General features: G+C 36.7%; 1 protein-coding gene across 2 annotated transcripts in view; it reads left to right on the top strand.

The window, feature by feature from the left end:
- NEGR1 (neuronal growth regulator 1) overlaps positions 1-13,722 on the top strand; it is a 343,626-nt gene that overhangs the window by 177,073 nt on the left and 152,831 nt on the right. For both annotated transcript variants that reach the window (XM_072419472.1, XM_072419473.1), the window contains exon 3: positions 10,598-10,723. In XM_072419472.1, the coding sequence (XP_072275573.1) occupies positions 10,598-10,723 (126 nt within the window). The remainder of the gene's footprint in view (positions 1-10,597; positions 10,724-13,722) is intronic.

Raw genomic sequence — 13,722 nt, 5'->3', positions numbered from 1 at the left:
ATTTAGGAAGCATGATTGAGCCTCAAAAATCCATGAGGCTACAGACTAATTAGGTAGCTAACAGCAAGCAGTTACATCTTTTGGTAGGAAGAGATCAAAATTACCTCCGTAATTAGCCCTAAATCTTTAAGGACCCATTTTTTGGGGGAGTGTTGACTTCAGGACACCTTCTTGGTTCCTCCAAACCCTCTTTTTCCCCTTTGCAAGTACAGGAAGAGCATATTCAATTTTCATTTTTGTTTTTACACCAATGATACAAGTTGATAACATGTCCCTTTTATATGTTGATGCTCAGGATAAAATCCTTTTTCTTTGTCAAATATTTATTGGGAAAAATAAATATAAAATGTTCACATTTTGGAAGAACTATTTTCCCTGTTTTGACATTTGATCTTTGGTAGATAAATCTAGAAACAGGTATTCCTTTTGACATTTCCAAAGGATTAATATAAAACCCACCAACAACTAATATACTTACCATATGTGGAATAATTTGCCTACTTATATATCATACACCACATGATATACAATTCATCATAAAATTCTTGGTGTGTGTACACCTACCAAGGTTCTGCAACTTACAATAGCAATAATGCAATAGACGTAACAATCTATAGAACATTTGTCAATCATATAGAATTCTGAGTAAGTGGCTCTTCCCACTGGTGTTTTGTGCATTCACAAGACATGCATATGTGTGCTGAGTTGCCATTTATTCTTAAATCCTAACTAAACCCTGCATTACTCTCCTGTCCCCTTTACCCCACAGGGCGCCACCATCGCCTTCTTTCTTTGCTTCAATACACTGCACCTACATTATTAAAGCTCTCCAAGGCTGGAAAGGATAGACTTTCATCTGCAAACCTGGGTGATCCAGTAAACATGGAATAGATCTGGTCTGGGATTGAAATAGCTAATGGCTTAGGAAATCTTTTCCAGGTTTGTTGCATCACCCAGGTTCATAGATGAAAGTGTATTTTCCCCAGTCTTGGAGAGCTTTTATAATGCAGGGCCATCGTCTTTTAAAAAATACGGAATGCACACTATTCAAATGGTGATGTACACCAACACAAGCAAAATAGGTTGAGTTTTCAAAAACACACCACCTTCACATAGTGGGAACAGGTCCTTTGGGTGAAAGTCAAAGTGTATTGAACTTAGAAACAGATATGATATAAAGGTAGAGAACCGTGTGAAAGTCATTTCAAGATAGATCATGGTGGCTGAGCTGGGGTTCATTGAAGCTCATTTCTTTAATAAACCATGGAGATAGGAGTTATTTTCATTTGGATCTGCAGTCAAAATGCAAAAAATGTAGTCATATATATCACAGTGTTCAAAAAAATGTTTTTTTTGTTCTTCCTTTATTTTAAACAATGACCATGCACACAAAATTTTTCAGGCAATTTCAACCACTTTCAACTAGCTTTTAAATGACAAAAACAACTGAACAGATCAAGGCAACCTACTTCTTCTGTTCATAGAATGTTTCATTGATCCATGCAGTCATTTTTGTAATCCAAGGCTGGTTGAAAGTGGCTGAAATTGCCTGGAAATTGTCATATCTGTTGCCAGCAGTAAGGTTGTTTGACCTAATAGTTGCAGCAGTCACTCTCTTGTGTTGGGTAATTCGGTTGCTGCATTTTGCACTCCGGTTCTTTGTTAGCATTTTCTAAATTATGTGTAATTGCTAGGTACGGTAGGTAAGAACTGTTTTTCTCTGTTTTGACATTTGATCCATGGTAGATAAAAGTAACAACAGGTATTCCTTTTGATGTTTCCAAAGGATTATAATAAACTGATATACCTACGATACCTGTCCAAAAAATATCCAGTGCTGCATTTACATTTTCTGTGCTTAGAAAAAGGGCAGAAATAAATTCAGTTGCTTAATTCTCATGCACTGCATGATCTAAAATTCATCATATTTGCTGTATTTGAGCATGTCTCAGCATGCCAAGCATGTCTTCTGCCTGATCCACATACATCAAGGCATACGTGTTAAAGTGCATTATGTTGAGCATTCTTGTGAACTGCGTAAGGCAGCCCATTTATTTTGCATTCACTTCTAACAAATTGCAAGAAACATTTAAAGCACCTGCATTGCTATTACCGGTACTTTGATCAAGCAGAAGCTTTCATGTGTACTCAATGGCTCACATGGGGTCCCCTGCTTTAGGAAGGGTAACAACAGAACCGAAACGTAGCGTGAAAACGGAGCTTTGCTTTTATTGGTATTATTATTGGTATTAATGTTTTTGATACATTGCAGATGCAATAAAAATAAGTTGTAGTTATTTACTTTAAGGTCATTCCAAATGACAATTGGACATTTTTCTAAAGGTTGGATTTAGTTGTAAATTCACCAAATAAAACTAGCTATTAATATTTATAAGAAATAACATTGAGGCTTTTTGATGCAGGCAGTATCTAGAAGTAAATATCTAGAAGGCAGAATCAAGAAGAATTTTTGTTGGAGCAAAGAAAGGTCATATATATATATTCTTTTCTTTTGATATAGGCATATACAAGTACCTCACATTTAGGTTGCTTGAAAGAAAAGATTTTGATGGAACATGTTTACAACAATTAAAATCATCATTTTATTAATAATAAAATTGAAAAAAGTTCATACAAAGAAAAACTTTTTGTATCTTTATAAGCTAGTTAAAGGTAACTGTAAGTACAGTCTTTCAATATACTCTCATATATTCAAGATACACATTATATATTGCATGCATGGACTTTACTTACTATGTGTACATTTCTGTATATTTTGTTTTAGAAGAATATTCTTACTCCCTGTACTCTTGAATAAGCCGTAGTGCTAACTGCGAAATGGGAAATGAGCTTAATTGGAGAAAAGGTATAGAATGTTCTTCCAGACTGCTTTTGAAGCTAATAATGCACATGTTATTGGTATGTTAGTAATTTTAAGGTAATTTGGTTTTTATATGTGTTTCTGTGTATTTTTTTTTTAATTGTAATAATAAAATTAAAAATGTAATTGTTTTAAACATATCCCATTAAAATCCCTTCTTTCAAGCAACCTAAATTTTGGGTACCTGTAGATGCCAATATAATTAGATTATTGGGATTGGAATCATTTTTATATTTATGTGCCAATTTCTCGAACAACATTTGAATCTTATTTTTTCTTTTTTTGCCTTCCAACTGCAGGTTTAGGTTTCTGAGGATACAGTTGTTTTTTTTTTTCTATTAGGTAAACCTAATGAACTTTTTCAACCTAACTCCAACTACTAATAAAGCTTCTTGGTGCCATGCATTGATTTTTAATAATAAGTGGTATATAAAATGCACCAATCTACATGTTTTTGCCATCTGATGATCCTACCCTTGCTGGGCAGATACTGATAAGTCAGTATCTGCCCAGCAAGTAACGAGTAACTGAATATTGAATAGGACATTACATTTTCATGTTATTATGGGGTTCTTGATATAAAGTTAGGTGGAAAAAAATTTGATAAGGTTCAGGACAAAAATTACAACTACAGACACCCTGTCAGTGTTTTTAACTTTGAACCACATAGCCCTTTTAAAAAAACATTATCAACCAGGTACCCCTAAATACAGTTTAGCCTTTACAAGTAACCTTCAGTTTATATGCCAATAACCTTTGTTTTCAAAGAGATTTTTTTTTAATAATTAAAACCACTTACTTTGGATAAAATAACATTTTTTTTCTTTCACATGGGTAATACCATGCTCCACTATATTTAAAACCACCAGGAACAATGAAGGAAAGTGGGAGAGCAAGAATTGTTAGATGAAAAAAAAATGGTATTGATGGGGGGGGGGTTCTTTGTAAAAACTGTTCTTTGCCCTGAATACCCAAAACAACAGCGTCCCCTTAACTTGCCTTATTTCTTGCTATTACTTGCTACCTTTTATTTGGTTAACATTTTATTTTAATTTATCTTTTTTTGTTGTGAGCTGTTAAAAATAAAATAATACATCAACACATAAACAAAAAACAAAACAAAATACCCAACAAGAACAAAGGTAAATACCCATTTATCAAAGGTCACAACCTTGTTTTTTATTATTTTTATTATTATAGTATTATACATACCAAAAACAGATTTATTTTTTAAACTGCACAAAGCACACTTAATAAAATAAGATATACAGAAATTCAATGGAATGATTGAGGAGGAAATGGCCCAGAGTGTATTGAGCATCGACTCTTAAGGAACTGCTCAGAGCCATCCAAGTTTGCAACTTTCTAAGAGTCTGAAATGTCCCACCTTTTACCAGAATATTGTGTAACAGCCCTGACAGGAGACATATTGTTTATATATATAATTTTCAAATTTTTAGGGAAATATAGAGAATATAAGTTTTTATCATTAGCACTTTGCCTGGTGATTGGGCAGCACGGTGGCTCAATGGTTCACACTCTTGCCTTGGCAGTGCTAGGTCCCAGGTTCCAATCTCGGCCAGGACACTATCTGCATGGAGTTTGCAGGTTCTCCCTGTGTTTGTGTGGGTTTCCTCCCACATTCCAAAAGCATGCAATTAGGTTGTTTGGCTTCCCCCCTAAAATTGCCCTTAGGCTGCTCCATTTACAGCATTTCAGGTTCTTTAGGGGAGGGCCTTATGCAAGCAATATTTAGTTTAAGTTAAGTTTTCCTCTGCTTTACTGGTATGTATGGGCGTTTAGGCTCTGAAAAGTCTCTTTTTACATAGAAGCAATGGAGTATTAAACACATGCATGAAAAAGCATATACAACATCCTGCAGTGATACAATTTAATTTATGAGAAGGATAATCACACACATTTATAGAATTTTTCTATTTAGGCTACAGTCAATCCTTTATGGTTTATTCAGTTCTATCTCCCTTGATATCCCAAGCCTTTTCACAAACATTTCTTTTCATTATCTGAAAATATCATTCGTTTTTATCCATTCCAAAAAAGAAATGTTCTCTTTTTTTTTAATTTAACTTGATATGATAAGAGCAATAAAGGACATTTCAGACAAATCATAATATTCCACTGGATGAGCAATTTTAATGAGTTTTGTTATATCGATAGAGTGGGCATATATAGCATTTAAATTAGACATCTACAAACGAAATAAGCTGGTAGTCAAGCAAGTGCTGGTAAAATTATACGCATGGATGTGTGAAGAAGGAGAAATATATAAAAATACAGCATTTCCTACATTTATTGGTAAGATGGCATTTCTTATATCTCATCCATATGGATCTGGCAGTAAAATAGCAGAGAAGCGTGGGCGGGATCAACCGGTTCAGGTCAGGACTGCAAAGCAATTAGAGATTCTATGGTCAATAAGGGGAGCACAATTAGGTTTTTGGGGGTGAAATGGACTTTAAAGAATATGTCAAGGCACATTTTTTTTTTTTTTTTTTTGTGCAAGATTTGTCAGGTTTGTATTGCTGTTTGTGTCATTGATGGGAGCCATTGTTGCCAGGACCAAAATTCATAGGAATTTCAAAATTAATAAAGTTGTTACCAGGACAGGAGGCTGGTGGGAAAATTTTCAATAAAGACATATTGATAGCTCTCCAAGATGCATTTCGGAACCATGGTGAGTCGCAGCATTCTTCCATAGGCTCAGCCCATTTAATTGGATAGGAGTGGTTGGGAACCGTTTTTTTGCACAAGGCTGTGGTTGTGGCAGATCATAAAGCGGTTCCAGAGAGTGCCAAGTTGTTTTAGGGTGCATGGTTGCATTTTTTAGGACTGTGTGGCAGCTGAGTGCACGATGGGTTACCTGTGGAGAAGTTTGCCACCCTCGGGTGCCCAGCAGCATCTGCTATACTTCCTGGAAGCAGCCAATGGAGCAGTTTACCACCGCACATATTAAAAGGCCATAAAAGGAGATTTCCTTTTAATTTTTAAAACTGCTCTTTTACTTCCTTTGCAGAAAGTAAATAAAAACCTTCCTAAAGGTAGTAAATGTATCCTTACCTACTGTTTTCAATACTTACAAAACATAAAAATAAAATAATAATAGAAAGTTTTTACTATGCATACACTTTAAATGACTCCTAAGAGTTAGAGAAGCTTCTTTCAGCTATCTTAAATTAGTTTTGTGCCAAATGTAATCCCTCATTAGTCTAATTTTAATTTGTACAGAACATTGAAAAAAAAAATACATTAAACATTTTAAAGCAACAGTGCATAAGTAACAATAAAAGCTAAACGCATAACAGAAAAAAAATATAACGCACATTTTCTTAATCTTTTTTTTGGTAAATTCACCAACAGCAAACCCACTCTGCTTATCCCTTACTGGGTTTCATGGTGGTCCCAGAATCAGTGAATACAATGGACCTGATTTATTGAAAGCTCTCCAAGACTGGAGAGGATACAGTTTCATCAGTGAAGCTGAGTGATCCAACAAATCTGGAATGGATTTCCTAAAATCCAGTTGCTATTTGTTAGCAATTCCATCCAGGTGTGCTGGATCACCCAGCTTCACTGATGAAAGTGTATCCTGTCCAACCTTGGAGAGCTTTAATAAATCAGGCCCAATGGCTTGGATTTTCCCAATGGCAACTCAGAAAGTCCCCATGCAGGTATGTTGTGTTCTCCAAGGGAGTCAAGGCCACATTTCCAGGCTTTCCTCCAAAGCACATTTAACAAAAACAGTTGGGAGAAAAAGATTGTTGCGTTAGGGAAAAAAAACCTGTTGTGAAAACAGACCCTTACATATATACCAGTCAGTTGAGGGGGAAGTTTATGAGTTCTGCATTTCAATCAAACAGTGAGAGACCTAATCATGTACTCTGTAGAGATCTGTGGATCTCACAGTTGGGGACTGATTGCATGGTAAGCTCCAGTGTGCTTTAAATTCTGTAATGCAGAATATTACTGGATAGAGTTCTGTTTTCCTGGGGAGAAATTCATTTTTCATTCCTCGACAATCATGGCTGAATAAAAGCTTCTTCGGAGTGGCTGTGCAGGGAGTTGTTAATTGTACAAGTGTTTCTGTGCTGATGAACAGGAAATTATAAAAAAAAAATCAGTACAGGTTATATATGTGCATGTTCGTGAACAATTGTAATGGTATATACGTTAGTGATATAAGAGTAGAACATTGTTAATTATGCTAGGGATGTGAGAGTTCAGATTCAAGAATCTCTGCCAGACAACACAGTCAGGTTCTGGACCTAAGTTAGTTTTTTGTAACTTTAGGTATAGAAAAAAAAAAAACAGATATCACTGCAATATCCCTGGAAGGCTCAGTGTTCCATAGTCAACCCTCTTCTGGGTAAACTATTGTTCCTGTTCACCTAGGGCTTCATGGTCTTTCGCCCCTGACAGTGATAAGGCCATGGTGCTCTGTATTCACAATTCAGTTCTGCAGAGAACAGCACTGATGTGAGCTCAGCATGACTCCCAACATGATAAAGTAATGTCCATTGTTGGACAAGAGATAAAAGAAAGTGGACCCTCCATGTTATATGACTGTCCAGAAAAAAAGACCTTCAGGGAGAAGTGGAAGTGGCCTAGGAGGTGATATTACAATTGGGGATTTAAAGTATGACCAAGGAGAATTTACCCTTGGAACATTGTCTTGGAGCAGATGCTTGACTTGAAGAACCCTCAGACTGAGCAGCAAGTCATCATGGAGCTCCAGTCATCCAGCAGTTTCACTTGTCCGTACAATATACGTCCATGCACCCCCATACTTCTCCATGATGCAAAGAGAGGGGTTGACACCCATCAGCACTGCTCTCTGCACCATTTAGGACTTCCCAAGAATCAATTTATGCTTTTAATGACCAATCTGAAGATATCTGGTAAAGGCGTGTATGAAATAAATGTAAATGATAAAGCTGAAGAGGCAATATTGGGACCTGAGTTGATGGGGTGGGGTAGGTACTGGGGTCCAGGGGGATGAGGACCCAGAGTTGGGTTTATATTGTGACAGCAAACAAGGGCTTCTTCTCAAACACTGGCCTTTATAAAAATGTATCTATTCTAATGGAACAGAGAAACACTGCATTAGAACATTGTGTGTACAAATGCTTAGTAAAAGGTATTGATGGTGATATACAAAGCTGTATGAATCATAGTAAACAACATATAAAACAATGGCAAATAGCAGTACCGCCAGAACATGCTAAAATGGAATTCTTTGTAAATCAATGGGTTTTTCAAGGTAGCTAAATGCACACAAGAGCTCTAGAAAAACTTGAGTCTATTCGTGCCATACACAAAAAGATTTCATTCTCCATAATAATGTAGGCAGTCACAAAAAAAAAACTCTCGATCTGCAGCAAGCAATCATTTTTTTTCCACAAAAGTCTTCATTTTGGGGATCTGTGTTTATTGCCACTACCTGCTATAATAACCACACTTGTTCTTTCACTAAACCTTCTCTGTGCCTACCGCACAAAGGCAGCTCTTAATCCTGCTATCGACTTAAATAAACAGAAGCAAAGCTGAAAAAAATATAGAGGGATTGTAAATGTGAATACCATTTCGAGCAAGTGTAGCGTTGGGTTATTTTCTAACATTTTCTAAAAAAAAAAGGGAACAGTTTCATTGTTTCATATTTGTGGTGGGGTTAAGGTTCTAATAAAAATAGATGTAGTATTTGAAAAAAAAATTACTGAGAGATTAAGGTTAAAGTGCTTGAAAAAAGAACATTTATTTTAAAGTATAAGTCAACACAATTAAAATAAACTGATATATACTTAACATGTTAATGACATTTTAAAAGTATTTTAGTGTTTGTAAAATTAGTTCATTAAAATATTAGTTGGCTATCCTGCAATGAAGGTCCTTGTTTAGGGACTTCTTGCTATAGGACCCGGCCTTGATGCACCTTAAACTGCCTGAATGCACTAAACAACAGTTAAAACTCCTGTTCTTTATAAAAAACAAACTGTAGTAATAGACCGGTAGTCTAGCTTCCTATCTGTTGCACAAATCAAATGTAAGACTACCTGCTATTCCTTAAATGATGAAGGTAATGCTAAGATTACAGAAATATGGTCACCTTGGATGACTCAGTGGGTCTGATTTAATAAAGCTCTCCAAGGCTGGATAGGATACACTTTCATCAGTGAAGCTGGGAGATCCAGCAAACCTAGAATGGATCTGGTCCAGGATTGAAAAAATGTGCTAATGAATAGCAAATTACTTTTAAGATATCTGTTCCAGGTTTGCTGGATCACCCAGCTTCACTACTAATGAAAGTGTATTTTCTCTAGCCTTGGAGAGCTTCAATAAATCAGACCCCATACCTCCTGAACAATTATAAGACTTTAATACCTATCAAACACCCTCAGACTCTTTGTATATTGATTTGGGGTTCCAGCTGGTCATGTGGCAGCTGGTCATGTGGGGTCCAAACCTCTCCTTTACCCTTTGCTTCATCATACAAAATCTTGATCCCTCCTTCTCTTTCCACCCTAACTCTAACTCTTCCATTTTCCCTCCATGTCTTTCTTTCTTTCCAGTTCATTTTTTCTTTCTCTTGTTGCTTACCACCAACTGTGGTTTCCAGGTGGATGTCAATGATACATGCGCCCGTAGATGGCACATGCTGCATTGGTCCAGCCTACGTACCTACGTGCCAAAGCCAATAAGACTATGTGATGGTGCCACATGTCTTATTGGCTTAACCAGTGCATGTTTGAAGGACTGTTACAACCTTTTGGATTCTATATAACCTGTTTATTTTCATTGTAATTCCACATATTTTATCTTACCCCGTTTCCATATTTGAAACCTGTTTCCAAAATACACAGTCAACCATCAGTTGTGCTTTTACAGTATTACAAAACAAATTATATTGAAATCATATTTTTCTTCGATCATTTACTTTACAAGTTCCACATTTGCATTCTTCAAGAGCAATGACCTCAAGCTTGCCTGCCTTCCCTACAGCATGCTTTAGTTTCATCTTCCAGCACCTACAGAACACAAGGGCAGGTGGCAGGAACCTCAGAGTGGGGTGTTGTATCAAGCATCTGCCACACCAGTGTTGTCCCCAGACCCTTTTAGCCAGGCACACCACCCAGCACTTTTCAGTATGGTTACTTTCTGGGCGGTTACTGAAATGTTGGGTCACAATACAGGGGCTACCACCCACCTACAGCTTCTTCCCACCCAGCTTAAAAAATACTTCTGGAAAGAATATTGCATATGTAATGTTTAGAATGCGTATGATTCTTAAAGTCCTGGAGTTCTTGAAGAGAGAGAACTTGCTCAATTTTAATTTAATTTCCTACTTGGAAGCTATTTGAAATAATTTTTTGCAGAGTGACAATTTGCTTCAGACAGGCATTTCCCATTGTTCTCACTATCAAGAAACCCATCCTGCAAAATACCATATAGTCATTGTGGGAGTGCTTGTACACTACATCAATGGCTATAGGGCAATCATGGTATATGGCAATACAAGGTGATCAGGTGTAAGGAATAAAAACAATGTGACCCTGAGTATTTTATCTTTAAAAGGGTAATAGTTTACAATTTACAGTGCTGTAGCATGTTAAATGTCATTAAGTTACCATTTGCATCTATTTTAGTATTTTCTTAATGATACAATTTAATAACAGTGTAACCTATTTTATTATTGCATTTTAGTTTCTCCAAAAATCTATGACATCACTCCCAACATGGTTGTGAACGAAGGAACAAATGTATCGCTTACATGTTTGGCATCTGGAAAACCAGAACCATCAATATCATGGAGACATATCTCCCCATCAGGTAGGGGAACGAAAAATATTTTTGCATATATTTTTGTGTTCTTTGTCTTAGTCCTGGGATTTGTGTTGCATCAATAATTTTGGCAATATAAAAAGGTAAGCATTTTTATAACTTATAAAGTGAAACTGTGCTTTATTCACCCAACCAATTATATGCAAGCAAATTCCCTTTTTTCACTTTCACATGATTGAGTATGCAAAGTGTTACCCTATTTACAAAGATAATTGAACATCAACTCAATTTAACAACCTGTACTATTATATTGAATGAAATCGTAATCAGTTTTTGTAGCACATTGTTTAATAAACACAATAAAATATACCTTCAGGTTCAAAAATAAAAAATAATGGAGAAAACTGCGGGGGGACCATTCAAGAGAGGAATGAGAGGTATTTAAATCATCAAAGAACATAAACGTAACCCAAAACTTTAGTTGATATTCAAGAGGCACCTGACAGTTTTCTTATATCTTTTGAATGGCTTCAACCCCCTTCAGTGAGATCCAAGAGATCCAAGATCAACACCCCTTGCCAAAAACAATGGGACCACAGTCCCGCCTTTGGATCTTTAATCTACAGATCTAGTAACTATGGGGGAGAAAAAACAAAGACCAGAAAAAACTCCCAACTGTTTAATTTAGGGCAGCGGCAATCTTACAGATGCTCCATGCTGACCCCGCTGAGGGGTGCACCGACCAGAGCTGTGGACCATGTCTCCCGTACACATCGCAGGCTCAGGGCGGTGGGCAGGTTGAGTCTCTGGACACAACCCGCTGACTCTCCCATCGAAGGTCTAAGTGTGTGGGTTCTGGCATCATGACGTCACTCTGGGGGAATTTTCTTCCTTTTTGAGTAACACACGGCCTGGAGTCCGTGAAATCAATGGTCCGCGAGCTTCAAAAGGTTGGGGACCACTGCTTTACGGTTTATTTTTAATTCTTGTTTGTTTGTTTTTTGAAGAGAGCAAACCAGTTCATGACTCTACCCACAATTAAATGTTACTTTAATTATATATTTTTCATATTATTCTTTCTTGGTTCACAAAGTGTACTGGATTTTGAGGGTTCACTTGCTTTTATTCTTGATATATACATTGGGTTTAAACATTTAAGCTCTTCTTGTTTTGCCAAGTTTGATTTTCATACAATACATACAAAATTGTGCAACTGCACTGCCGGCGCAAAGTATTGTTCTTTTTTTAGAATATGGAGCATTTATTTATCTGTGACACTTTAAAGGGAACTTATGGCTCAAGAAACTTAGATCAGAGCTTCTGCTCGTCACTCCTATATGAATGGAGCAAGAAGAGTGAATGTATCAAGGAAAATAAAAGCAGTTGCTCCTCATTGGCAAAGCACATGGTCCCTTTAAAGTGCAAATAAAATAACAGGCAAAAGAGATGTCCATTCTGTTAAAAGAGCTCCCTCACCTGTCTCTTAGCAATGCAAAATACACTTCTACGCACCTCCGGTATCCATGCACATATCAAGATTTATCAAATCATTGGCCTCCTAATAGTTTATGTAAAATGAAATAAAAGAAAATTAGGGGAAGATGGCCATGATAGCACAGATGGAGAGGCAAAGGAGAATACAACAACGGGGCCAGTGCTGGATAAGGGCAAGTAAGGTAAGTCTGCAATCTTGTGTAAGCGTGCTGTGTGTACTTACACATTATGGAAGAGCTGACTTTAATTCCTTCTCAATATCTGGCAATTTATTTCCAATTTAAAGTGGAATTTAAGGTTAGCAAGAGCTTCTTCCATTTTCACCTCCACACCTGGCAATGTATTTGTACTTTAAAATGAAACCTAAACTTTAAAAACATTGCTGGCAGGATGGGTTTTATTGCAGAAGAGATTTCTTGTGTCTCTTTGCAATAAAAACATCTTCCCTGCCTCCTAGCAAGTTCCTAAAGTTGTACTAAATGTACACTGTTGGAATCCTTTGGTTTTTGTATAAATTACCTCCCATCCACACAGGAGTTGTGCCATATTGGGTCCATCGGTCAGGTTGTCCAGTATGGTTAAAACTACGTACAGACGTCCAATGCTTCTCGTCCGATAATCGGCTCAGGGCCGATATCGGACGAGAATCTGGCATGTGTACAGCGCCCGTTGTCTGAACCACTGTCCTGGTGGGACAATGGACGACGAACGATCGTAATGCAAGGGAAGGGGGAGAGCGCGCAGCAAGGTGCCGCTACGTCTTCTCCTCTCTCCATAGAGCAGACTGGTGCTGTATGTACAGCACTCGTTCATGCATCGTGCAGTCCTTAGTCGTTGGAAAGGATCTTTAAAGACCCTTTCCAACGACAATAATTGCCCGTGTGTACCCAGCTTTAAGGTGTCAGTGACAATGAGGGAGCTCTGCCCTAACAGCATTTAGTAATGAGTTTAAAAGAGGGTGGTATTTTCCTTTAAACATTCACAATATTATTCAACAGCAGATATTTTGTTAACTTTTAATTCCAGACTTCAAAGCACTTCAACCAACTTTTCAATATTATTTCCACTTCTGTCAATTATTTGTTACTGTTGTTTATAAATGAACTTTGCAGACGCAAATGTTAAACCTGTGAATTCTGTATAATGTACAAAGCTTATAATTTGCACACTTCTGACTTGTTATTCTACAGGAAAGAAAAAAAAAGAAAAAAGACATTCATTTTGCTGGAGGTAGAGATTATAGCACTACAGTACAAATGGTTTAATAACCCTTTGTGATTATATTATAGATTCTAGAAGCAGACCTGACTTACATCTCAAAGGAGGAGAAAGCTCTTTTGAAAAGATTTAGCTGAGCAAATTTGTAAAATATCTTTACTGTAATTTATTTAAGAAGTTAAATATGAATGTCATTATGTTTAAAGTAGTGTTGGAAATAAGTTTTCAAAATATGTTTGAAGATTTGCAGGTTATTAGAAGATAATTGTGATTAAAAACCAGACAGAGTTGCATCATTTGTCTGAAAATGTAGTCAGTGGAATGAAAAGTGCAAA

Source organism: Pyxicephalus adspersus, chromosome 8 (genome assembly GCF_032062135.1).
Source record: "Pyxicephalus adspersus chromosome 8, UCB_Pads_2.0, whole genome shotgun sequence".
NCBI lineage: Eukaryota > Metazoa > Chordata > Amphibia > Anura > Pyxicephalidae > Pyxicephalus > Pyxicephalus adspersus.
This window is presented reverse-complemented; position numbering and strand designations above follow the sequence as displayed.